General features: G+C 38.6%; 1 protein-coding gene and 1 pseudogene across 1 annotated transcript; one reads left to right on the plus strand and one right to left on the minus strand.

Annotated features, from left to right (window-relative positions):
* Positions 1 to 1597: 1597 nt before the first annotated feature.
* Positions 1598 to 2959, minus strand: LOC140525876 (dnaJ homolog subfamily A member 3, mitochondrial pseudogene; annotated as a pseudogene).
* Positions 2960 to 13456: 10497 nt separating this feature from the next.
* On the plus strand, positions 13457 to 27420 carry LOC140522732 (antigen WC1.1-like). The gene is made up of 9 exons (XM_072638031.1): positions 13457 to 13460; positions 13850 to 14143; positions 16493 to 16801; positions 16908 to 17222; positions 20736 to 20807; positions 20890 to 21204; positions 21849 to 22163; positions 26905 to 26946; positions 27039 to 27420. Exons 1-9 carry the CDS (start codon positions 13457 to 13459, stop codon positions 27362 to 27364), a joined length of 1992 nt encoding a protein of 663 aa, XP_072494132.1. The 3' UTR covers positions 27365 to 27420.
* Positions 27421 to 27427: the final 7 nt, after the last annotated feature.

Here is a 27427-nt window from a genome sequence, read left to right on the forward strand (position 1 = left end):
AGGTTATTTCTCAGTCTGAGACCTAAATTTCTAATATTTCTATGGCATTAACACTTCATATACCCTTTCCTTCCTCCACCTTCTACCCAATGTCCCATTTCTTCTTGAATATCTCCTAAGGATGGCAATTCTGAGATTTGGTCCATTCATACTTACCATCCCTTCATGAAGAATGTTTAAAGTACCTCTTTTAGGTTCTTGAAAGGATAAGATTTTTGTCTTTTTCCATAATAGTTTGCATGCTCCTACATGAAAAATCTAAATAACATTACCATGAATAGATGGGAGAATCATTAGAACATACTCTGAAGTGGCTGAAGTTGGTACAGTCCTGCTATAGAGCCACCTCTAGCAGGGAGAAAGGGCATAGCAATGGCATCATGAGAAGAGCCAGAAAGTCCTGCAGTGACAAGGTCAGGAGTTACTTTTCCATGCCTGTGCCCTGGTCATGGATGCTCTTTAGAAAGAGACTCTTGTAAACACCTGCTCTGGCTACATTAGTTCACTCATGTGTGATACCTTTGTATGGCCACACTTCCCACACATGATTTGTGCATTTGTTTGAGACTAAGTCCAAGATTTATGGATTTTGCTGCTTTTATTACCATTCATCACTCATTAAATGCTTTTGTTTTTTGAACTGGTCACATCCCTTGGTTGAGTGGGGCAAAAAAGTAAACATATTAATGAAAGCTTATTATCTTGAATACCTTAAATCTTGGGTAGCTAATTGGTGGGCCATATGAATGAGAAGGTATTCCAGGCACTACTTATCTACTAATTTGGTAGTTGAATGGGAGATCATTGACGTTTCTTCTAGTTACAAAATTCTGTGATTCTTCAAAGCTTGGACACTTGATAGACTCACAGAGATGTTATTGTGTGGTTTTAATCCAGTGAATTATGGAAGTCCCAACATCTGCTTACTTTGTCACAGCTGCTTGTCAATTAAGGAACAATTTGGATATTTGTGGAGAGATCAGCTGACTGCTCAAGAATGCTCACTTTACCCCTAGGATATTCAAAACAGTGACACACAGAAATGATTGTCATGAAGGAAGAGAAAGAATAGCTCTTGACATACCCTATTTGAAAGAAAAGGACATTGTCAAGATATTTTACTATAGGTTCCTAGAGAAGAAAGCCTATCTGAATGGATTCACTTGGACAGTTCCTGAGGATACTTGCTAAGTGAGATTAATTAGTTCACAGCCATATTAAGCTTTTGGCTTCATTTTAAGCTGTGGGCAGAGGTTTTGTGTTAATTTTTTTACATTTCGTAGCTATAATTCCCACGACACACAACTCCAAATGGAAATTTTGACTCCAGAAGTATGAAATTGTTCTACTATATTCAGTCAGAGGAATTTGGTTTACCTTCCCATGGACAGGAAATCTGCATCACCTATTAAAATAGCAGAGTCTAACTTAGAGTTTAGGCATATCTTATTGATAAGTCCATCCTCTGGTAGCCCTATTCTAGGGGGAAATTTGTCACTTGATATTACTGATGCTGAAGCAGTTGTGCTGTTGATCTGGAGTCCTTTCATTTCTCAGTCCCACAGACAGAAAGACATGTCCCTGTGACTTACTCTGTCTAGTTTACAGAGGACTGTTTGCAAGCAGCTGCATTTGTGATGCCATTTACTGTCCCTTTTACGTCAATCTTATCTTCTGCATAGCTGAGCATCTTCAGGCTTTGCTGACTGCTTGTCAGTCTTTTGGTAATTCTAACTTTTAGGTGTGAATGTAGTGGTCACCATAGCCATAGCTACAAATCCAGGAGATTCCATTCCCACTCATTTGAATCTTTTGGTCAACCTGTATCCCAGGAGGGATCATGACATTCGTTGTCTCTTATAGCCCCTGAGCTCTGGCTGTCCCACAAAGGACAGTATGAGCTACAGAAATAAGTGGTCTGAGTGGATATTTGCTCTATTCCTCTTAAACACAGTATTTCTCTGAACCTTGAATGTTTTGAAAATTTCATTTTTTATCTAAAGGCATTCTCACAGTCTGGCCACCCTCCACTTCTGTAGGTACTGAAGACCATGACCTTCTTCTTCTCTTTGGCTTGTCCTATTCCCCTACATACCACAAAGGAGAAGTTACTATGGATCCATGGCCTCTACCTACATGTAGAGTGCATCACCAAAGGGCCTGTATTGATGGTTTCCATTCCTGTGCCATTGCAGTAATGGCACTGCTGAACATTGGTGCCAGGTTCATTTCCTTTGCCATCACATGGTTCACATGAAGTATTAACGTTCACAGTGAATTCTTTGTTAACACCCTTTGCAGACCAAATGAATGTCAGTCCCATGATGTATTCCTGAGGCTGATCAAATACACTTTGGAAATCCCCAAATGAAGATCCTGAAAACTCCCCAAAGATTTTCTGAAAAGGTCCTTCTGGGTCAACAGTAGGGTCACTTTGCCAGTAGCTCTGTCCAGAACTTTCCTTTCCAAAATCAAAGTCAGCTGGACCATAAGTATGTCACTTCATTTCATTTCATCCCTTAGTATGTCATAAGCTTCTGCTGAATGTGAAGACTTTTCTTTAGCCTTACAATCATCCTTATTAATGTCAGGGTAGTCTTCTTGGCAAGCTGGTAATCGGCTTTCTGGATCTCTTTCTGGCTGGCAATTCAGGGCACTCCTAATATCTAGTAATAATCATCTTTGGCTGAAGAAGAGAAACTCAAGGGAAATGGAACAGTACAAATTTAAGGGTAAAATTTTATTGTTGAGAGGTAGATGCTAGATCTCAATGTCAGGATTTTTCCTGAGACAAAGATACCCAAGCAAGGTAAGATGGTGGTATTACTTAGCCCATGCCTCACAGAGATGATTAGATGTGTTTCTAGGGTGCCCCAGTCCCTTTCCCTGCTGCAGCTAGCAGGTGGAGGTGTGGGGGTACAGGCAGTGAAAACCAATGTGTGGAGCCCCTGGCCACCATCTTAGCTTGGGGTCCTCTATCCATTTTTTTAAATCAAGATCATGTTTAGAATACTCATTCTTTGCCTTTCCTTAGAAAATGTTTTGTTCTATAGGGAGTAGAGGAGTCAACTGCCATCATGTTCCTTTCAGAATTGTTAGACACTTTGAAAGAGCAGAATGTATGTGACTGAGAACACTCTGAATATTTTAAAAACCTACTTGATATTCAGGAGGTTTGGGATGCTAATAACATGGTCTAGTGGGATGAAATAACAAGACTGGTTTACTTTGTTGCATCTCAGCTTCAGAGGCTGCATTGAGTGCACTATCATCTGCAAACAGAAAGTCATGAACCAACACTCCCTCTACTTTGGTCTTGACTTGTATCCTTTTCAAATTGAAGAATTTAGCATCAACGAGGAAGCTGACCTTTACTTTTGCTGAAATTAAATGCTGCCTTCTTAGAGATGGATGAATTATAGTGCTGGTAAATCCTGTGGTGTTCTAATTTTTCATTTAGCAGCTTCTAAATTCCCCATCATTTTTATTAAATCGTCTTGGTGTTTGGGAGTGGTCTGACCCAGATGAGGAAATGCAGTGCTGTATACCACTATCTGCCTGCAAAGAAAGAACTGATATTGATTGAACACAGACTGAAGGATGCGTGTTTCACTTTCTTTCTCTTATTTGAATCTTCTCGTACAAAATAACTAATATAGAAATGCTATAGATAATTCTACATATATACCATATATCTGATTACATGCTGTGTCAGGGAAGGAAGAGGGGAAAGAAGGAGGGAGGGATAGAATATGAAACTCAAAATCTTAAATAAAAATGTTAGAGAAAAGCATTATTTGTATAGAGAATATGATCAGATCAAATTTAAATTCTGATCACTATGTCACTGTTGTTGGTGAAGGTGGAGGAGGATCCCAAGTTTTACCTCCAAGTCTTGATCCCCTTCCCACCAAATAACAATTGCACAATGAACATATATAGCACACAGAAAAAAACACATTTATCCAAATCAGTAGCAAAACAGAGATCAGAGAAGGTATACATAGGAAAATATAGAGTGCACATAGAGTGTTAGGGTTTTCCACTGGGAAAGAGATTAACTCAGCTCAACCAAGAGAGTTCTAGAATTCACCTAAGGGGAAACTCCCTGAATATTCCACTGTAGCACACTGAGGACAGGGACATGGTGGAGACTGCCGGCACTTCTCATGTCTTTCTAGAGTCTTTTACTTCATTAACCTGAAGTGTGATTGACCTCTTCCATTCTGCTCCTTGAAGCTGGAAACCAAAGACACTGGAAATGACTTGAAGATTGAAGAATCTCCAGGAGACTGAAGAAGGCTGGAGCTTCCCTGTGCCCCCCAATTCTGTCTCACCTCTCATGTAGGGCAGGGTCTCTATCTCCAACAATAAGGAAAGAGTCGCAAGTCACTGGGCTTAGGGACAGGAGTTGCATATCAATAACTAAAGTGAGATTTAGAAATATTGACCATGGTCACACATCTAATATACGCTGCTCTCTCCACTACATTATACTGTAGAATGAGTGAATGGATGGTCATTGATTAATCACTTTATATGTACCAGATGTTTACTAATCTCTGGAGATACAAATGCAAAAATGAGAGTTCTACTTCTACTAAGAAAAGGGAACACATGTGCAGGAGAGGTGACCAAGGAGGGGTATTTTTGTGAAAGAAGTCACTGGGATGTTGAGCAGAGTGACAACAGTTGGTATAAATGTCCAGATGAGGTCGGAGAAAAAGTTTGAAAAGAGGGAAACGTTCATGGAAGAGACACCTGAGGTGCTTCTGGAAGGAAGAGCAGGAATTCAAGAAACAGAAATACCAGGGAGGAAGTTTCAGGTTTAGAGAATAACCTGTGCTAGTGCCCATAAGGAATTGGGAATAGGATGTGTAACAGCTAATCACGTTTTTACTCACATACACACACGTGCACACACATGCACAAAGACGCATGCACACACACCCATTTACCAATAATTCACTTCATTAAATAATCACCAATTCTCCATGTTTATGCAGCACAGCTTTAGCTTTCTGCCTTCACACCTAATGCTCAAACCCTCATAGAAACAGGTGTGATTAGATGTTTTCTTAAGTCAGACTTCTTGAGATCAAAAACGGTACAAGGTGTGAGGATTTCTGCAAGGTAGCAAGTCACATAGCACTCAATAAGACCCAATCTAGAGGCCAGTGATGTCCAGCTTAGGAGCAAATCCAGCAGAGGGCCTTGTGCATATTTGTCATTTAATACACATTTGTGCCATTGAATCAGTTTCCCTGAGATTCCTGTGTCCAATACTTGAATTCAAAGTGCTATTTTTCTAGGCTCCTTTTGTCGGCCTGTCTCAGAAGTCTGCATTCTTCATTCCCAGTCCTAGCTGAGTATATTGACTTTCTCCAAACCTAAAATTATATCTTTTATGGGTCTCAGTTGAGGACTGAAAATAACTTTTTTTCTTTTTCAAAAGTTGCCTGGTCATCTAATGAGAAATGGTTCACTTAATATATGTTCAAAAACCCCAGTTAAATCAAAGATGATCCTGAATCTGGCCCATGCAGTGCAGCAAGTGACTGACCATATCACTGATTATTACTGGATTTATGTTTTGTTGATTGTGAAAGTGACATGGACCACATAGGGGAGTTAGAACCATCCAGATGTAGCTTTTTAACCTCACTTCTGAGATACATGTCTCATTCGATGTCTTAAAGACAGAATTTTCTTCACAAAGACCTCTTTTCTCATATAAGGAGATATGTAGGGGTATGAATTTAATTGGTTTTTGAATTTCAGATGTGGCAGATCAAGTCTCTGATACTATCTGAATTGGTAAAGGGAGTTTTTATTGGCTCCCAGCACAGGTGGCGTGGTCAGGAGCTGAATCTATATAGTCTCCTCCTATTGCTGTATATCCCTCATTTGGTGCTCTGGGGTCTCTCAAGAAGAATTGGTGCTTTCAAAACAGCAGCAGGACTGGAAGTGTCAGGATGTCCTTAGAGAGTCATCTTACAGCCCAGATTTTCGTGCTTCTTTTTTTCAGTGTCCTAGTGACCAATTCTGGTAAGATTTCACTTTCCTTCTTCCAAAGGGTGTGCATTATTAAGAGTTGGATGGAGCTGAACTGCGCTGCTGCACTTGGGAGAAAATGATCAGTCAGAAAGTCGTAATACATTATTTACCATCTGTATTGGGGAAGGGAAGGAAATTGCAATGTCCCACTGTCTTTTATTCTCTTTTGTAGGACCTTTTCAGTTAGTTTTGGAGGGGGATTATTTACCTGAAGAGATGTATTTGGACCTAGAATTAGATTGTAAGGTTTCCTACTATTTCAGGAGTTGTCCAATCTTTAATGGGACTTCTAATATGGGAGATGGTCAACAAACAAGTAGAAGACCCATGGCTGAATCATTTTTGCTCATTGATCCGCTGCCATTGGTTGTCATCTCAGTGACATGCCATCCTTCTAAATGACTAAAAGAAATTTCAAATCAATACCATGTGTCAAATTCAGTGTATGAGTATATGGAAGGAAGGCTTCATATGTGAAACAAGCAGAAAGATGCCCTGATCTCATCACTGATCTCATTAGCCAAAAGAGCCTGTGTTGGTTTGTCCTAGGCTGACTAGCTGGGAGATAATTGTTAGTTTGTGAAATGATCTGAAGGTTTTGTGTGGTCTCTCTGGCTGGGAGAGGAAAAATACTGAGATCATCTACTACAAGATGTAAATAACTTTGCAACTGTTGCCTAAGTTTGAGCTCCAATCTAGGACTTGTACTTTTAAGACCTGTAACACTCAGTGGTATAGTGTTACTCAGTGTAACATGAGAGCTTACACTCCTCCCTAAACCAAAGTGTCTTACAAATATTTTGCTACAATGGTAGTTTTGAACTCTCTCTGAAATTATTCCTCCCAACATTTAAGGGACTGGTCAGTCCCATCCCCATTTTATAGATGATGAATCAGAGAATAAGTAAGGCCACCTCAGGTCTCCCCAGAATCACTGAAATGGCTGGAGAAGCATGGAGCCATGATTAGCCAGAGGCTCAGGTGTCACTAAACTCCTCTAATTAGTTCCTAATTTTATATTCCCAAAGTGATTGATTACAGTCTTCTTGTGAGAGCTTAGTATTTTACATACTTTCCTATATTCCCAGAAAAGTCAATATCTGTTCATAGTAGTTACTCAGTAAGTCTGAATTCACTGGTTTCATTTGCGCTGAACTTCCCATGGGAACAAACTAAGCAACTTATATATCTTTATTCCTTTCATAAAATGAATTCTTAGCTATAGTGGAAACAAGAATGGTTTCAGTTAGTAGACGTTGGATTTGTCACTAGTCATGTGAATTACAGACTTTACCACTTTCAACCTCATTATTCTCTCCTATCCAAAATGAGAGTCTTGGAGGAATTTTCTCTAAGTGGTTTTCCTGCTCTGAAATCTCAAATATTTCACAGCCCTCTCTCATTCTCTGTCTTGGATCCTATCCTGGTCTATTCCTATCTCACTGACAAAAAGGAGATACATAGTCCTTAGCTTTGGGATGTACAAAGCATGGATTAAGATACATTCAGGAGACAAGACAGAGTGGATTCCCAATAAGAATCTTTTGGAGGAAAACATCTGTTAAACATCTGTTTTGTGACAGGGAAATATAGGATATATAAAGACACTAGTGGTGGAAGGGAAATATGTACACTGACAAGAAAAGGCAAATATATATAGGGCAGACCCAAAGTTACTGTTTGTAGAAGGAGAAGAGTTGTAAGAATTGCGTTGATTAGGAAATCCGGAGGTTTAGATGATAAAATTTGAGGTAAGATGTGAAGGGGTATGGGAATTCTAGAGGCATTAGTACTTAAAGAGACTATTCCCAGTATGGGGGATGAAATGCAAAAGGAATGGCATGTGAGATAGGATACCATCTGGGGAAAAATAACATAAAATCTAGTGTGACTACAATATTTGAAGAGAAAGAATAATCTGAAAGCATTCTCTCTCTCCTCATCTCTATCTCTTGCCTTCCCTGATTTCATTCAGGTCCTAGCTAAAGTCCTACATAGAACTCTTAAAAATAGTGGTGTTCCTCTGTTGATTATCTTCAATTTATCTTTTGAAATTTATATTTTACTTTTTTCCAATTATATATAAAACTTTTAACTCTCATTTTTTACAATTTTGAGTTCAAAATTCTTTCCCACCTTCCCTTTCTTCCTCCATCATTGAGAAGGCAAGTAACTTGATAAAGATTATACATTTGCAGTTGTGAAAACGTATTTTCATTTTAGTCATTGTTGCAAGAGAAAACACAGACAAAAATCCCAAGAAAAATAAAGAAATATAATAAGATACTTTGCTTTCAGATTCCATCTGTTCTTTCTCTGGAGGTGGATAGTATTTTTTTCTTAGGAACTTCAGAATTGTATCTTTCTATTAGGGCAGCTAGGTGGTACAGTGGATAAAGCACCAGTGCAGGAGTTAGGAGGACCTGAGTTCAAATCTCACCTCAGACACTTGATGACACTCGCTAGCTGTGTGTCTTTGGGCACACAGCTTGACCCCAATTGCCTCATCCTGGGTCATCTCCAGTCATCCTGATGAACATCTGGACACTGGATTCAGATGGCTCTGGAGGAGAAGTGAGACTGGTGACCTGCACAGCCCTTCCTCACTCAAAACAAAGTCAAGTGTAAATCATGTCATTATTTCTCTGATGGCATGGTATTCTTCAACAACGAAGGATGAACACACACAAATCTTTATATTGCTCAGAATAGAGAAGTCATTCACAGTTGATCATCATAAAGTATTATTGCTTCTGTGTATATCATAAAGTATTATTGCTTCTGTGTATAATATCCTCCTCATTCTGTTCAATTCACTTAACATTACTTCATGTAAGTATTTCCAAGATTTTCTGATAGCATCCTGCTCCTTATTTCTTATGCTATAATAATATTCACTAATTCTTATATACTGGAACGTGTTCAGTCATTCCACAATTGTTGGACATTCATTCAGTTTCCAATTCTTTGCCACCATAGCTACTATCAACAATTTTTTTACAGACAAGTCCTTTTTCTTTTTTCTTTAGTTTATTTTATGTACAGATCTATCAGCGATTGCTGGATCAAAAGTTATGCCCAGTTTTTTAACTCTTTGGTCATAGTTCCAAGTTACTATTCCGAATGGTTGGATCAGTTCATGAGTCCATTAACAGTGCATTAGTGTACCAGTTTTCTCTCATCCCCTCCAACATTTATCATTTTCCATTTTTGTCATATTAACAAATCTGAGAGGTGTGACATGGTACCTCAGAGTTGTTTTAATTTGAATTTCTCTTATCAACAATGATTTATAGTATTTCTTCATGTGAGCTGTAATTTCTTCATCTGAAAATGTCTGGTTCATATCAATTGGGTAATGATTGTATTCTTATAAATTTGACTCAATTCTGTATGTATTTGAGAAACTTTATCAGAGAATCTGGTTATAAATTTTTTTCCTGTTTTCTGTCTTCCTTTTAATCTTAATCTTGGCTGCATTGGTTTTGTTTGAGCAAAAATTAAATTAAATTAAAATTAAATATAATCAAAATTATCCATTATGAATTCTTCCCTTGATCACAGATCTGTCAGTTTAACTATTCCATGGTCCCATAATATGCTCATGGTATCACTCTTTATGTTCAAATCATATATCCCTTTTGATTTCACCTTGCTATTTAGTGTCAGGTGCTTGTCTATACGTATTTTCTGCCTAACTGCTTTTCAGTTTTCACAACAGTTTTTGTTGAATAGTGAGTTCTTGTTTCAAAAGTCTGGATCTTACTGTTTAACAAACCCAAGATTACTATGGTCACCTGCTACTGTGTATTGTGTAGTTAATTTATTCTACTTATCCACAACTGTATTTATTAGCCAGTACCAGATCATTTTGATGATTACTACTCTGCCATACGGTTTGAGATCTGGTATGGGTAGGTCACCTTCCCTCTCATTTTTTAAACATTAATTCCTTTGATATTTTTGACCTTTTGATTTCAAGATGAATTGCAGCACTTTTTTCTATCTTTAAAAATAGTTTTTGATAGGTTGATTGGTATGGCACTACAAAGCAAATTAATTTAGACAGAATTGTCATTTCATTATATTGGCTCATCCTTTCCATTGTCAAGTAATATTTTTCCAGTTGTTTAAGTCTGACCTTCTTTGTAGGAAATGTGTTTTGTAATTGTGTTCATAAACTTCTTGAATTTGTCTTGGTAAGCAGACTCCCAAGTATTTTATATTGCCTGAAATAATTTTGTATGCAATTTCTCTTTTTATTTTTTTCCCACTGGACTTTTTGTAGGTAATATATAGACAAACTGTTGATTTATGTGGGTTTATTTGATTTCTTGTAACTTTGCTAAAGTTGTTAATTATTTCAGCTGATATTTTTAGTTTATTCTTGGGTATTCTCCAAGTATATCATCATACCATCTGCAAAGAGTGATAATGGTGTGTCCTCATTGCCTCATCCAATTTCTTCAGTTGCTTTTTCTTTTCTTATTGCTGTAGCTAAAATTCCTAGTACAATGATGAATAATAGTGTTCTCAGAATTGGCATCCTTGCTTCATTCCTGATCTCACTGGGAAGGCTTCTAACCTATCCCCATTACAGATAATGCTCATTGTTGGTTTTAGATAAATACTACTTATCATTTTAAGGAAAGCTCTACTTATTACTACATTTTCCAGAGTTTTTAATATGAATGAGTGTTGCATTTTGTCAAAATCTTTTCCTGCATCTATTGAGATAATCATGGGATTTTTGTTAGTTGTATTCTTTATATAGTCGATGATACTGATGTTTTTCTAATATTAAATTATCCCTGAATTCCTGTTATAAACCCCACATGCTCATAATATATGAGTATCTTTATGATATATTGCTGAAATTTCCTTGATAGTATTTTATTAAAATTTTTTTTCATAAATTTTCCCTAGGAAAATTTATTTACAGATTTTTTTTCTCTTTTCCTGGTTTATGTATCTGTGCCATATTTATGTCGTGTAATGGAGTTGGTAGGATTCCTTTTTTTGCCTGCTTTTCCAAATAGTTTATCCATCATTGTAATTAGTTGTTTGGTAGAATTCACTTGTGGATCCATCTGATCCTGGGAGTTTTAAAAAAAATCATTCTAAATTCTTTTATTTAGTATTTTACTTTTCCCAAGTTACATGTAAAAATAATTTTTAATATTCATTTTTAAAACTTTGGCTTCCAAATTGTCTCCCTTCCTCCATTCCCACCCACACCTCATTGGAACCTCATATAGGTTACACATGGATAGTCTTGTAAAATATTCATTATAGTCACATGGTAAAAAAAAATATAAACAATAAAAAACCTCAAGAAAAATAAAGAAAATAAAAAATATGCTTCAATCAATGTTCAGAAACCAGCTGTTCTTTCTTGGGGGATGTATAGTTTTTTTCATCTTAAGTTCTTCAGTGTTGCCTTGTATCATTGCATTCCTGAAAATAGCTAGACCATTCAGGGCTGATCATTTTAAAATATTACTGTTACTTTGTACATAGTACATTTCACTTTGCATCTGATTAGGCAAGTTTTTTCAGGTTTTTCTGAGAGCATCTCACTCATCATTTCTTACTGCACAATAGTATTCCATCATAATGACATACCACAATTTGTTCAGTCATTCCCTAATTGAGAAGCATATCCTCAACATCTAATTCTTTACCTGGACATTTTTTTTAAAGGAACTCATTGATGAGTTTCTCAATTTCTTTTTATAAAGTAGAGTTATTTAAGTATTTTTCTTCCTCTTCTGTTAATCTGGGAAATTTATATTTTTATAATTATTCATCTATTTCCCTTAGATTGTCAGATATAATGGCATATGCTTAGGTAAATTAGATCCTAAAGTTGCTTTAATTTTCTCTTCATTGGTAGTGAATTTAACCTTTCCATTTTTGAGATTGGTGATTTGATTTTCTTCTCTTTTTAAGAGATCAGATTAGCTGATGGTTTATCTGTTTTACTGTTCCTAGACTCCCAAGGCTGTGAAATCAACTCCTAAATTTATTTATTAATTTAATGGTTTTCTGACCTTCAATTTTATTTATCTTTCTTTTGGTTTTCAGGTTTCCCAGTTTAAGGTTTAATTGTGAATTTTAATTTGTTTTCTTTCTAGTTTACTTTTAGTTGCATGTCCACTTCATTGATTTCTTGTTTCTCTATTTTGTTTATGTAAGCCCTTAGGCATATAAAGCTTTGACTACATCCTTTAAATTTTGATATGTTGTCTCAATGTCATTCTCTTTAATAAAATTATTAACTGTTTCTATAATGTCATGTAGTTCTGAGGGGAAAAAATGGTCTATCACACATAGTTTTTCTAAGAGCCTATTCAACTCCTTAACTTCTTTCTTGCTTATTTTTTGGTTAGATTTATCTAATTTTGAGAAGGAAAAGTTGAGGTCCCCCAGTAGCATAGTATTGTCTATTTCTTCCAATAATTCATTTAACTTTTCCTTTAAGAATTTCAATGCCATACCATTTGGTGCATATATGTTTAGTAGTGATATGAATTCGTTGTCCTCCTTTTAACCAGATGTAATTTACTTGCTTATCATTTAATTCATCTATTTTTGTTTTGTTCTGACCTCATGATTGCTACCTCTACTTTTTTTTTAGTTTAGCTGAAACAAAATAGATTATGCTCCAGTCTTTTACCTTTACTTATTATGTGTCTCTCTGCTTCAAAATATTTTGTACAAACAACATATTGTAGGATTGTGGTTTTTAGTGCACTCTGTTATCTGCTTTTTAAATAAGTGATAGCTCATTTTCTAGCCTACTTCTTGATGTTTAACTCTATTTTAAAGTTGGTCTCTGCTCCCAAGATGGAGGGAACACTATGTGGAACATCTCTCGTCTCCTGGCCTATATACTGGTCTGTGAGTGACCACAATTACTGCCCTGGAATTCTGACTAAGGTCCAGGTCCCCTGTGGCTGGGAACTTTAGTGTGCTGCTCCACCTTGCCCTACAACTGTGACCTGGAACTGAGTATGGGTAATGCAATAGGGTCCTGCACCCAGTGCCAGCAAAAAGTCTCTATTAATCTCTTTCTCACCAGTTGTCCAACCAACTTATTATCTGTGGGCTGGAGATCCAGAAGACACTATTATAAAAGCAGTTGCATTCAAAGCATGCTGTGCTAGGTATGACCTGGTACTTGCTGCATAGCACAAGGGCCTTGGACCTCACTTGCAAGTGTGGCATGCACAGGACTGCATTCCCATCTTGCCCTTGAGACAGAACTTTCCTGCCAACATTTTAAGTTGTTTTAGAATGAGATATTATTTCACCCAGTGCTTTTATTGGTTTCACTCCTTCAGCATTTATTTTGAGACATTATTTTACAATTCTTTGGAGGGGAATTTGGGAGAGGATGGGTGAGTCCCTGCCTTACCTCCACTATCTTAGCTTTACTTTTCCAAAGGTGTCCAATTTTTCTTATGTATATATATATATATATATACAGTTTGTTTGTACAAAATCACTAATCATTTTAAAGCAATTACTATGTGCCAGGTACTGTACTAAGCCCTTTTGATACAAAGAAAGACAAGAAAACAATCCTTGCCTTCAAGGAGCGCAAAGTCCAATGGGGGAGACAACATGAGAACAGCTTTGTACAAACATGATATACAAAAGGAAATTGACTCCTGAACCTCCAGAGCCTGAATAGGTATCTCAGTTCTTCCCTCTCTGCACTTGGCACTCTCAGAGGTTCCTTACTTCTAAACTAGGGGTGTAATGGTAGATTCTGTTTCCTTTCTAGACACAGACAAACTCCGACTTAGCGGAGGAGAGACCCAATGCTCTGGACGAATAGAGATCTGGAAGGATGGCACCTGGGGGACAGTATGTGATTTATCGAAGCTAGAACATGCAAATACAATTTGTCAGCAGCTGGGCTGTGGTTCTACCCTGGGTTTGGCTTCATTTGGCCCAGGGAAAGGGACTATTTGGATTGTATATTGTAACGGACATGAGTCTTTTCTGTGGAATTGCTACACAATGAGGGCTGAGAATTTCTGTACTCATGAGGCAGATGCTGGTGTGATTTGCTCAGGTGAGTGTGAAGGACATAAGATGGAGCTGGGAGTTCTGAGAACAGATATTGATCTGGAGAACGTGGCGTTAGGGTGTGCATACAAATGGAGCTTCCACAGACACCATGCAAAATTGTAATCAGATCCTGGGGTCATAGAATTTAGAACTGAAAGTAAAATTGTTGGTCATCATCTGTCTTTACCAAGGAAGGAATAGAAGTCCAATGAGGTTATCTGACTGCCACAAGGTTACATGGACAGACAAGTATAATTTTCTAGGAAACTTTTGAACACAGACCTACAATATCTCTTCTGTCCACCAGAACTCTCTCCAGGTTTATACTGAGGAGAGAGTATGTAGAGGATTTGGGAACCTTTCTGATCTGCTTTAATAGAATAATAGAAGCAGAAAACCTCTCCCTTATCTGGAGCTCTCCATGCCTTACAAATTGCTGGCCAGACTAGTGTCTGAAGATTTCTTTGTCTTTTTCACTCTGCTGACCTAAGCTGGAAATAAATGTGTCATCCTCACTTTTTCTTAGATTTTCTCTATGAGGATTTGTTCTGGTGTATTTTTTACATCTACTTGGAGGAGTATTTCTTTTTTGAGGGAAACTCTATGTGTTCATTACTTTTGTTCTGTCTTCTTGACTCTACCTCTTCAGGTGTACAGTTTTATAATAATGTGTAAAGGCACATAGAAGGAGATAGAGTCTCCATTCTAATGCAAAGAAACACAACAAAAGGGAGTATACCAATTGTGAGTAACAGTACTAAGGCTAACTGCAGAGGCTGCGAGAGATCATTTAAAGTTGGTGCTTCATGCACTGATATTAATCATTTTCTCCAGTTATTTCTATCTCTGTTTTGCTACCATTCCTCTGGGTGAAGAGGCCTAATACAATTAACATACATCAACTACATTCTCATTGTGTAACCCAGATAAATTGAATTGAGGCTCCTGCTCTAAGTTCATTATTTTCTGATCATTAAAAATTAGAAGCTTTTCTGTTCCCCTCTAAAAATATTTCTCTGGCAACCAATATCTCCTCTGTCCTTACCATAGGCCTTTGACAAATCCACAAAGTTTCTGTTCATCATCATATCCACAAAAATCTCTGTAGCAAATGTAACAGATTTAATTTGGACAGTCAACTGTCCAAGTCTTGTTTACTTGTTTCAGATTTATAGATTGAGAATACTTGTAAAGATCAGGACTATCAAGTCTTAAAGGGAAGAGTCATTGGCAGAAGTGACTATTTCCTTTCTAAGTCAGGAATAAACGTCACCTGTTTTCTTCTCTCTTTCTCTCACTCTCTTTGCATCTCTCTTTATCTCTCTCTCTTCTCTCTTTCTGTCTATCTCTCCCTCCCACTCTGTCTCTGTCTCCAACTCTCTCACTGTCTCCTTCCCTGTCTCTCTCTCTCTCTCTCTTTTTCTCCCTGTGTGTGTGTGTGTGTGTGTGTGTGTGCGCGCATGTGTGCGTGCTCCTGTCTATCTGCCAGAATAATAATGGCCTGGCCTCACAATTCACAAATCTATATATGTGCAACTTTGCTAAAGTTGTTAATTATTTCAACTATTGTACTGGTAGTTGTATTTCAAATGTAAAAGTTCCTGATTTCTTACTGTGCTGGTGGGGCCTCATGGCTTATCAAAGTGTCAAAGGAGCATATGCTACATGTCCTTCTTTCTTAGCATCCGAGTCCTAGTTCTCAAATACTTGAGAAGTAACAGGAAATTAACCATAAAAAAGTATGGAAACTGTACTAAAAATAAAGAATGCAGAATTACGCAAACAATCTTGGATATCTCATTAGCCCTTTATAAAGAATTGAAGGTAATTGAAATATAGGCTACTCCAGTCCTATTTCAAATACAGGCTATATCCCTTATCTGAAAAATAAGGAAGAAAACAGATGAGTAAAGCCCCCGAAAATTACAAAATAAGAAAATTTATTTAAAGTAATGAGGTTCTTGGAGTAGAGGAGATGGCTACTTCTCCAATACCGAGATATCATATGAGTCTAATTTTCCTCCTTGGGTGAGATGCATCTATGCCCTCTGCTGTATCCATATGCCTCTCTCCTGCCTAAAAGAGTAGCAGCATTGTATTTCCCTACATATATCAGACATATTTTCCCAAAGAGTACCAGGAATTAAGCAGCTTAGGCTTTTTTTCAGGTTCAATCACAGTCAACATGCTTCCAAGGTATTAGTTGTCATGTGCTCAGTTAAGTAAAGTTTCTCTGCTTCTTTTCCCTTAGGGAAATGCCAGATAGAGTCTCACATTAATTGTGTCTCTTTCCTCATTAAGAAAATCTTGGCTTTCAGTGTGACTCATTGGAGTTCTTTCTTATCCTTTCCAGGATTTGTCAAGCTGGAAGCAGGAGATGGCCCCTGCAATGGGAGGGTAGAAGTCAATTCGGGAACAAAATGGAATACAGTCTGTGATCAGAATTTTATTCTTTCTACTGCCAAAGTCATCTGTGCTGAGTTAAAGTGTGGGACTGTAGTCTCCATCATGAAAAGAGCTCACTTTGGAAGAGGAAATGGAGAGATTTGGGATAAAGAATTTCAATGTAATGGAACTGAACCAGTTCTGTCATTGTGCCCCACAGTACCACGACCACAGGGAAAATGCAGCCACAGCATGGATGTTGGAGTCATTTGTTCAAGTAAAACTTACACAATACTTTGGTATATACTGCTCCCACATTGTACTTGAATCTGAGATGAGAAAGTGGCAATGACTTTTGTAAAGCCCTGCGTTCTTCTCCCCAGGGTACACAGACTTTCGTTTGATGGATGGAAGCTCCATTTGTGAAGGGAGAGTGGAGATCCAAGTTTCGGGAACCTGGAGAACTCTCTGTGACTCCCACTGGGACCTGGCAGATGCCAACGTTCTCTGTAGTCAGCTGCACTGTGGTGTTGCCATGAAGCCTCCAGAAGATGCAAATTTTGGCCAAGGAAGTGTCCCCATCACACGGGATACATTTTATTGCACAGGAACTGAGTCTCATTTATGGAATTGTTCTGTGACTATTCTAGGGACTTCAACATGTTCCACAGGAAAAGTTGCCACTGTGGTCTGCTCAGGTGAGTGAAGGGAAATCTCTAATTTGAACTCAAAGCATATCTCTAGGTGATGGGACAGGGAAAGCATTGCTGTGTGTAGGAACGAAAAGGATAGATATGTCTACACCCATCAACACTCAAGTGACCTTTTTCAGTGTCCAGAGGAGAGTCATACCCTCCTTTCTCTGATAGCAAGTTTGAAGAGTCCTAACCATGTTGCTGGAAATTATGCATAGCTTTTTTTTAATACTTGCTTTATAAATCTTATTCATTCATGACTTTTCTTTGGGAATTTTCAGGTGGAGAAGATTTATTATGGTTTATCAATTACTTTAGAGGAAAGTGTAGACTTATGCTAATGGTAGTACTAACAGTGAATAGGGATATAATGGCTCTGGACATTGGTAGGAAAGACCAAGAATAAAGAAACTTAGACAGAAAGGACTAGGAATTGCTTAAATTCACATGAAGCTTCTTTACCCAGAGCAAGATATTAAGATCAACCTACAAGTACAGAATAGATTAGAGAAGATCAAAGATACTGGGACACTATTCAATTTTAGGTGAACTATGTTATAGCCATCTAAGAGTAAAATTCCAGGACTTTTTTCTTGAAAATTGCAATCCTTGCCTCAGAGGCCCATTTGCAAAAGATCTCTTCATTGGTGGAAACTGATTTCATGAGATTAGAGTTGGTGAAACCTGGAGAAAAGAGAGATCTTGATCACACAGTAAGAGAGAACCTTAGTCAGAAAACCTGGGTCTCTCGAGTCTCCAGCTCTCACTAATTTCATCTCATGAAATAAATTTGCACCAATGAAAAGATTCTTATGCAATTAGAGCCTTTAGCCAAAGATCATACAATTTTATCTTCTCTGTATATTTGTTAGAGGTAGTAGGAGTGAATGAGGGTAAAAGCTTCGCATCAGACATACAAGTAAGTCAGGGTCCACAGTAAAGTGTAAAGTCAGGGCTCAGAGGAGAAGGATTCTGCAAAGAAAAGAAGGTATATATTGAATCAGTGCAGGTCAGCCAGATACTGGGGAGAAAACTTGAGGGAAGAGATAGGTGTATAAATGACGAAATGCCCGAGGAAGCAAAGATTCTAGCTTGAAAGCTTATCAAATGATTAAGCAATTGAATTTCAGGGACTGTGTCTGGTTTCCTGCAAAAAGGAAACACAGATCAAACCCAGGGTTGGAAATTTTAAACTAGGAGGGGATAAGGAAAGTAAATATCTACCTTGAGGAAAGGCAGAATTAGTTAAATGGAAAAAGAGGTTCAAAAGCTCACTGAAGAAAATAACTCCATAAAGATTAGAATGGAACAGATGGAGGCTAATGACTTTATGAGAAAACAACAAATCACAAAACAAAACCAAAAGAATGACAAAAAAAAATGGAAGATAATGTGAAATATCTCATTGGGAAAACAACTGACCTACAAAATAGATCCAGAAGAGACAATTTAAAAATTATGGGACTACCTGAAAGCCATGATCAAAAAAAGAGCCTAGACATCATCTTTCATGAAATTATCAAGGAAAACTGCCCTGAGATTCTAGAACCAGGGGGCAAAATAAATATTAAAAGTACCCATCAATCACCTCCTGAAAGAGATCCAAAAAAAGAAACTCCTAGGAACATTGTAGCCACATTCCAGAATTCCCAAGTCAAGGAGAAAATATTGCAAGCAGCTAGAAAGAAATAATTTCAGTATTGTGGAAATACAATCAGGATAACACAGCTTCCACATTATCAGCTTCTACATTAAGGGATCGAAGGGCGTGGAGTCAAAGGAACTAGGACTAAAACCAAGAATCACCTACCCAGCAAAACTGAGTACAATACTTCAGGGGAAAAAATGGTCTTTCAATGAAATAGAGGACTTTCAAACATTCTTGATGAAAACACCAGAGCTGAAAAGAAAATTTTACTTTCAAACACAAGAATCAAGAGCAGTATTTAAAGGTAAACAGCAAAGAGAAATCTTAAGGGACTTACTAAAGGTGAACTGTTTACATTCCTACATGGAAAGACAATATTTGTAGCTCTTGAAACTTTTTTCAGTATCTGGGTAGTTGGTGGGATTACACACACACACACACAGAAAGAGAGAGAGAGAGAGAGACAGAAACAGAGAGACAGAGAGCACAGGGTGAGTTGAATAGGATGGGATCATATCTTAAAAAAATGAAATTAAGGGGTGAGAGAGGAATATGTTGGGAGGAGAAAGGGAGAAATGGAATGGGGCAAATTATCTCTCATAAAAGAGGCAAGTAAAAGACTTTTCAGTGGAGGGAAAAAGTAGGCAGTGAGAGAAAAAGCATGAAGCTTACTCTCATCACATTCGACTAAAAGAAGAAATAAAATGCACACTCATTTTGGTATGAAAACCTATCTCACAATAGAGGAAGATGGGGGAGAAGTGGATAAGCAGGATGGGAGGGATGATAGAAGGGAGGGCAATGGGAGGAGGGAGCAATTAGAAGTCAACACGCTTGGGGAAGGACAAGTTCAAAAGAGAACAGAAGAAATGGGGGGCAGGATAGGATGGAGGGAAATGTAGTTAGTCTTACACAATGCGACTACTATGGAAGTCGTTTGCAAAACTACGCAGATGTGGCCTATATTGAATTGCTTGCTTTCCCAATGGACATGGGTGGAGAGGGAGGGAGGAAGAGAAATTGGGACTCAAAGTTTTAGAAATAACTTTTGAGTATGGTTCTTACATACAACTAGGAAATAAGAAATACAGGTAATGGGGTAGAGAAATTTATCTTGCCCTACGGGACAAAAGAGAAGAAAGAGATAAGGGAAGGGAGCGATATTAGAAGGGAGGGTTGATTGGTGATAGAGGTAATTAGAATGCTTGACGTTTTAGGGTGGGGGGAGGGGAGAAAATTTGGAACTCAAAATTTTGTGGAAATGAATATTGAAAACTTAAATAAATAAATTAAAAATAAAAAAAATAAAAAGGTTTTAGTTCCAAATTTTCTCCCTCTTTCCTTCCCACAATTCTCCTCACCCAAAGCCATGTTACTCAATATATTTTGAAACAAATTCATATGCTCGAAGTAAAAACCTCCTGATTTAGTGTTTTGACATAGATGGTTGGCAGAAATATGGTAGGAGGAAGTTACCTTTTACAGTTCATAGTTGCTAGACCTAGCAGAAGGTGAGCAAAGGCTGAGGAAGGATGATCAGCTACAAGTGCTGCAATATTTTAATAGTTCTTCTTCATGGAAGGTCACAGACTTTTTAGGGCACTCTCTATATGGAGAGTATGTGTGGAGCTTTGGGAGTGGAAAAATAGAACTCTCAATGAGAACAATTCTGTCTGAATTTTTAACCCTTAACCTTTTTAAACTGGGAAATCCCTTTGTTCCTCCCTCACAACCTGACTTCTCTCCAGTTTGCTGACCCTCTCTTTCCCTCATTCAATGCCTTTCCTCAAGGTAGATATTCACTTTCCTTATCCCCTCCTAGTTTAAAATTTCCAACCCTGGGTTTGAGCTGTGTTTCCTTTTTGCAGGAAACCAGACACAGTCCCTGAAATTCAATAATTCACAGTCTGACCAGGAAAAGACACCTATCCTCTTTTCAGGTAAGAAAGAAATTTCAAAAATCTAAGGAAATGCTTCTCTTTCCTTGGAAAAAGTGCAATTATTCTCAATTTCTCCCTGTAGAAAATGCACAACTTCGTTTGTTGAGTGGAAGTGGCCCCTGCTCTGGAAGAGTTGAAGTATATTACAATGGTACCTGGGGGACCATTTGTGATGATTCTTGGGACCTGAGGGATGCCCAGGTGGTGTGCAGGCAGCTGGGCTGTGGAGTGGCCCTAGAAGCCATACCTTCTGCTCACTTTGGACAAGGATCAGGACCCATCTGGCTGGATGAACTTAGCTGCTCTGGAAATGAATCTCACCTAGAGAAGTGCCCTTCCCTCCACTGGGGTCAGCATGACTGCAGACACAAAGAGGATGCAGGAGTCCTCTGCTCAGGTTTGGGTCACACACTAATCACTAACACTGAGGGTGTTATGGGAGCTCTGAGGAGGTGGGAATTAGAGACCTGAGGGAGCAGGAGCTGATTAAGACAGGGAAGAGGACATCCTGCTCCAACAAAAGCCCTCCCTAGAGTTCAGTTTCAGGGTAAAGCCTCTTATCTGACAGGTGATTTTATTAATTACCTAAAATTGTACAGGTGGGTCTCCTCCTTTATGAAGATATGTGTATGTATGTATGTATATATATATATATTCAAGTACATACATGTGGATGTGTATATGTTCCTTAAACCTTAATTTCTAAGTAGAATACTATTTACAGAATAGGTATATAAAATGTTTCTGGTGTTTCGCTTTACTTTGGTGGTCCAAAGATGGAGACAGATTTTTAAACTTTGAAACTCAGTAGTGAAATTTCAGTAAAGGCATCCTTGTCTTCATTAATGGGGAAGATAAGACAGAGAGAAATGCATAGAAATGTAGAAGAAATGATTCTGGAAACAGAAAGTCTGTGTCTATCTAGTGGAGATTCCCCAGCAGAGCCAGAAAACCTAATACAATTTCCAGAGGTACGAGATCAGGACAATATACTAACAAATGTCTCCTCTGATTGGTCCATACCTTCCTCTCCGTTTATAGAATTCCTAGATCTCAGGTTGGTGAGTGACAAGTATAAGTGCTCTGGATGGCTAGAGATTTTCTACAATGGAACATGGGGTAGAGTTTGCTCCAACCCCATGGATGACAATACTCTATCAGTGATTTGCAGACACCTGAGTTGTGGTGCCAAGGGGAATATTGAATCAGTGTTGAGCCCCCCAAAAAGGTTGCTGCCCCGGTGGATAGACAAAATCAGCTGCCAAGGCCAAGAATCCTTCCTCTGGCATTGCCCTTCTCAACCTTGGGACCCAAATTCTTGCGAGCCAGAAGAAGAAGCCCATATCACATGTGAAGGTAGCTACATCTGTCTCTTCTTTTTCACTCATTTTTAATGGGATATTTTTAGTACAAGTGATTTCAATCTGTGTACAGCAACATGACCCTAATTTATTTTAATTCGTCCAAGTATACAGTGGGAGAGACATAGGTTGGTAGGAGTTATGTGACAAAGACTTCAGATTTTTTATTTTAGTTAACCAAAACCTTATTGAGAACAAGGTATGATTCAGTCTTTGCTCCACAATTCCTCTCCTTATAAAAGGAGATTAAATATTCCCTCACTCTAATTTTTCAGTTCTTTTCTGTATTCATTTCCAAAGGTCTCCAATCAACTCAGAGACACAAAAAGGTTACCATACTCTTGATCTTGCTATCACCTACAGGAGTTCCACTTACATGTTTGTGAACTCTAATTCCTTTATCTGATCATGATTGATAGTCATTACTCCTCTCCCTCTGCCTTGCAACCCCCTAACGCTGTTCTTCATCCTCACCATGACTTCCTCTCCTCAGCTGTAACTAAGGTTATCATTCCTCTAGTGAATAATCTCTCTATGTACATTCCCTGGTGAACTAATTCATTTCTCTTTTCTATCCTCTTCTATTTAGTTCCTTGTCTCCTAATACTGTCTCCAAACTTGCCCTTCCAAGATTCAATCCTACTTTATTCCTACCATCCACTGCTTTTGCTCCTACTCAGGGAAACCTGAATCAGGTTGGATAAAATCATGCAACCATACTGACTGGGTTCATCACAATATGTTACACAATCTTAACTGGGCCCTCACTGTAGCTAGTAAATCCTTTTATGTCTCCTTAGTTAATTCCCTAGCCCCCTCTCCATAGTGGCTTTTCCAGACTCTTTCATCCCTCCTCAAGCCTCCTCCTCTCCATCCTTGTCTCATATTTCATTGCAAACATTGAAGTCTTTCTTCAATATTTGTCCTTCCACCTATCACGTCACACAGATTCTTTCTGTCTCTATATCCTCCTTCACCCTTGCCTCACATAAAGTGATGACCCTTCTTCTTGCCAAGGCAATTCTTGTCTACTAACTATTCCCCCACCTCATACAAACATCCCCATCTTCCCAGTATTTGTAAAAACCTCTCACTTAATCCACCCTCATTATCATTCTATATTTTCCCTCGCTATGGTGGCTCAAAGCATTGTGAAGGCTATCTGATACAATTGCTTCCAAGTCCTTTTTTCTGACTCTCATCTTAAGTGCGCAATCTGACTTCATGCTTCATCATTTAACTGAAACAGCTCTTTTCAAAACAATCAACTCTAAGTTAATTACCAAATCTAATGAACCTTTCTCAGTCCTCATGCTTTCTACCCTCTCTGATGTCATTGACACTCAAATCACCACCTCCTCCTTGATATCCTCTTTTCTCTAGGATTTCATGATATTGCTATTTCCTGGTTCTTTGCCCACATGTCAGGCATCTCCTTCTCAGCCTCCTTAAGTCATTCCCACTAATCATTATTGTTCCTCCAAGGGTGTGTCCTGGGCTTTATTCTATTCACACTGACTATCATCTCACTTGATGAACTCATCAGCTCCACTGTGTTAAAATAGAACCTGTATGCACATGATTCTCAGATCTACTTATCTAACCCTAGGTTTTTTCCTGACCTTACATTTCCTACTGGATATCTTTTTTTGTGTGTGTGTGTTTTAAATTATATTTTTCATTTTTAACACAGTTTATAATAGATAAAACAATTCAAACTTTTGGTCAAGTGATACTTCTTTTTTAAAGCATTTATGATATGGACCACAAAAGACTTTTGTTTTAAACATTAACCAACATAGACACAAATAATATTTATGTTGCTAACTTCACAAGCTCTTGACCTAATTGTCTCCACAGTATTACTAAGAATTAAAAGACCCTGACTTATTGTTGTTGTTCTAAAGTCCTATGCTTAATAGCTTAATTATAAACTTAACCTCAGATGTTCCCCTTATCAATAACCTACAATTTAATAGATCTGGTATTATGCTTACAAACTTTTTGACTATAGGAAATTACCCCCAAGAGTAGGGACATTGTAGGGACACAGTATCTCCCCAGCTTCATGTTATAGACTGCCCTCTTCCCGATATTTTCCTCCCTCACCCTTTAATTTTTATTTTATTTTTTTGTGTGTGGATATCATCTCTTCTGATTCAACACACCCTGCACTCTCTGTCTTTATATGTGTATGTGTGTGTGTGTGTGTATGTAAAATCTCTCCATCTATCCAAATACTGAGAAAAGATTCAAAAGTTAGAAATATTTATTTCCATGTAGTAATGTAAACAGTTCAGCTTTAGAGAGTCTTTTATAATTTTTCTTTCCTGTTTACCTTCTCATGCTTCTCTTGATTCTTGTCTTGGGAAATCAAATTTTCTAACAGATCTGGTCTTTTCCTCAGTATGAATGATTGAACATCCTCTATATCACTGAATGACCATTTATTCTGTTGAAGTATTATACTCAGATTTGCTGGGTAGGTGATTCTTGTTTTCAATCCCAGTTCTTTTGACCTCTGAAATATCCCATTCCAAGCCCTTCAATCCCTTAATGTAGAAGCTGCTAATGTAGAAGCTGTGTTATCCTGTTTGTATTTCCACAATACTCAAATTGTTTCTAGCTGCTTGCAATATTTTCTCCTTGACCTGGGAACTCTGGAATTTGGCTACAATGTTCTTAAGAGTTTCTTTTTTTGGATCTCTTTCAGGAGGTGATTGATGGATTCTTTCAATATTTATTTTGCCCCCTGGTTCTAGAATATCAGGGCAATTTTCCTTGGTAATTTCATGAAAGATTATGCCTAGACTTTCTTTGATCATGGCTTTCAGGTAGTCCCATAATTTTTAAATTGTTTCTCCTGGATCTATTTTCCAGGTCAGTTGTTTTTCCAATGAGATGTTTCACCTTATCTTCTGTTTTTTCAAACTTTGGGTTTTATTTACTCACTGCTTGGTTTAACTCATAGTCATTCATTTCCCTGAACTCATTTCTCTCTTTCAACAAATTGTTTTGTTCAGTGAGCTTTTGAACCTTCTCCTCCATTTGACTAATTCTGCTTTTTAAAGCCTCCTTCTCCTCACTGACTTTTTGGACTTCTTTTTCTAATTGAATTAGCCTCTTTTTAAAGCTGTTATTTTCCTCAGCATTGTTTTTTTTTTTTTTTTTGGTTCTCCTTTAGTAAGGTGCTAACTTGTTTTTTAAGCTCTTCTATTGCCTGAGCCCAGTTTAAGTTCCCTTTGCAGTCCCTGGAGGCAGAGGCTTTGACTTCCTCTGACAGTATGCCCTGTTCTTCCTCATCTGAAAGGATGGTGGGAGACACCTGTTGCCCAAGAAAGTAACCTTCTATGGTCTTATTTTTTTCCCCTTTTTTGGGCATTTTCCAGCCAGTTACTTGACTTCTGAGTTTCCTCTCCACAACTACCTCGTGTCCAGTTCTGCCAAGCCAGCCATTGGGTCTGAGATTCAGATGAGCTGCTCCAATCCCTCAGGGGCTTTAGGAGGGAGCAGGGTCACTATTCAGTGTGATATTAAGATCAGCTGCTCAAGTGGGGGCAGGGCCCCCACACAGAGCTCAGTTCCCTCAGGGGGTTTTCAATGAGACCTTCAACAATGGATATGGGCTACTGCCTGCTTTGGGAGCCCCTGCCATTGCTGCCTCCACTGCTGCCACCTGAGGAGACCTGAGTTATAGGGACACCCTCCTTCCTTCTCAGCCAGCTGAAAAGATCCTCTCACTGACCTTTGGTGCCTGTGGGTTGAGGGATCTGTGCTGCCCCTGGAGACTCTGTCCCTGAAGCCTGCTTGGATCTGCTCCTCTTTGTGCCACGTGGCCGAGGCTGCCCTATTGGATATCTTGAACTAGATGTTCTGTAGACATCTTAAATTTAATAGGTACCAAACTGAATTTGTTTCTCCCTACACCTTTCTTCCTTGTAACTTCCCTATTAGTGTGGAGGACACCACAAGCCTCACCTAGTCCTAAGTGCCATCCTCAACTCTTCTTTCTCTTTTGCCCTGTCATATGCAATCAGTTACCAAGACCTGCTGATGCTTCTTTTGTACCATCTCTCATCCACACTCCCTTCTTCTTTCTGACTCTGCTGCCACACTTGTTGAGGCCCACTTTGGGTATTCAGAAGAGCTTCCTGGTTGGCCACACTGTCTCTCTTCATTCCACTTCATCTTCCTCTCAATTGTTACATTCACCATCCTAAAGCACAAGTTTAATTGTTACCTCCCCATTCCCCAACAATTAGGTGCCCCCTGTTCCCTAGATGTAATATCAAATCCTCTCCTTCAGACACCTTCCTATCTGGGCCCCCTCCTACCTTTCTTGTCTTACAACAATTTAGTTCCCTCACTGACAGTTCAATGACATTAATCTCCACTGTTCTTTGTACAAGACACTCCATTTTCTGATTGTGAAGTTTCACTGCTTCTCTCCGAGTCTATAATTCTCTCCTTCCTCATCTCTATCTCTTGCCTTCCCTGGCTTTATTTGTTGTTGCTGCTCTTTGGTCATTTCAATCATACTCAAGTCTCTATGACCTGTTTTAGAGTTCTCTTGTCAAAGTGTTTTTGCCATTTCTTTCTCCAGCTCATTCTATAGATGAGGAAACTGAGGCAAACTGTGTTCAGGAACTGGCTAGGGTCACATAGGTAAGTGTCTGAAGTCATATTTTATGGTTATCATTAATGCAGTCCTTTCTTCTTCTGTCTTCTCTCTGCAGGAAGGAAGGTCATTGACTGCCCAACCTCTGGTCCCTGCACAGGTATTTCACTTTCTCTCTCTGTGTACCAAGGGCTCTCAGAGTTTCCTCACTTACAATCTGGAAGGGTAACAGGGCTTTTGTTTCCTTTCCAGACAAAGATAAACTCCGACTCATTGGAGGAGAGACCCCATGTTCTGGACGAGTGGAGATCTGGCACAATGGCTCCTGGGGGACAGTCTGTGATGACTCATGGGACCTAGCAGATGCTAATGTGGTTTGTCAGCAGCTGGGCTGTGGCTCTGCTCTGGCTGTCCTAGAAAGGCCTTCATTTAGTCCAGGAAATGGGACCATCTGGTTGGATGATGTGCAGTGCAGAGGGAAGGAGTCTTCTCTGTGGAATTGCCCTGCAAGTCCCTGGGGGTGGAATGACTGTAAGCATGAGGAAGATGCTGGTGTCATGTGCTCAGGTGAGTGTTAAGAATATCGGTTGGACCTGGGAGCTCTGAGAACAGATATTGAGCTGGAGGACATGGGACTAGAA

The sequence above is a fragment of the Notamacropus eugenii genome, chromosome 2, assembly GCF_028372415.1.
Source record: "Notamacropus eugenii isolate mMacEug1 chromosome 2, mMacEug1.pri_v2, whole genome shotgun sequence".
NCBI classification, from domain to species: domain Eukaryota; kingdom Metazoa; phylum Chordata; class Mammalia; order Diprotodontia; family Macropodidae; genus Notamacropus; species Notamacropus eugenii.

Excerpts from the sequence above, each read along its gene's own strand:
- LOC140522732 (XM_072638031.1), top strand. Across the intron at positions 16,802-16,907 it reads TGTTGGAGTCATTTGTTCAA|GGTACACAGACTTTCGTTTG; the intron begins GTAAAACTTACA and ends TCTTCTCCCCAG. Across the intron at positions 20,808-20,889 it reads GACACCTATCCTCTTTTCAG|AAAATGCACAACTTCGTTTG; the intron begins GTAAGAAAGAAA and ends TTCTCCCTGTAG.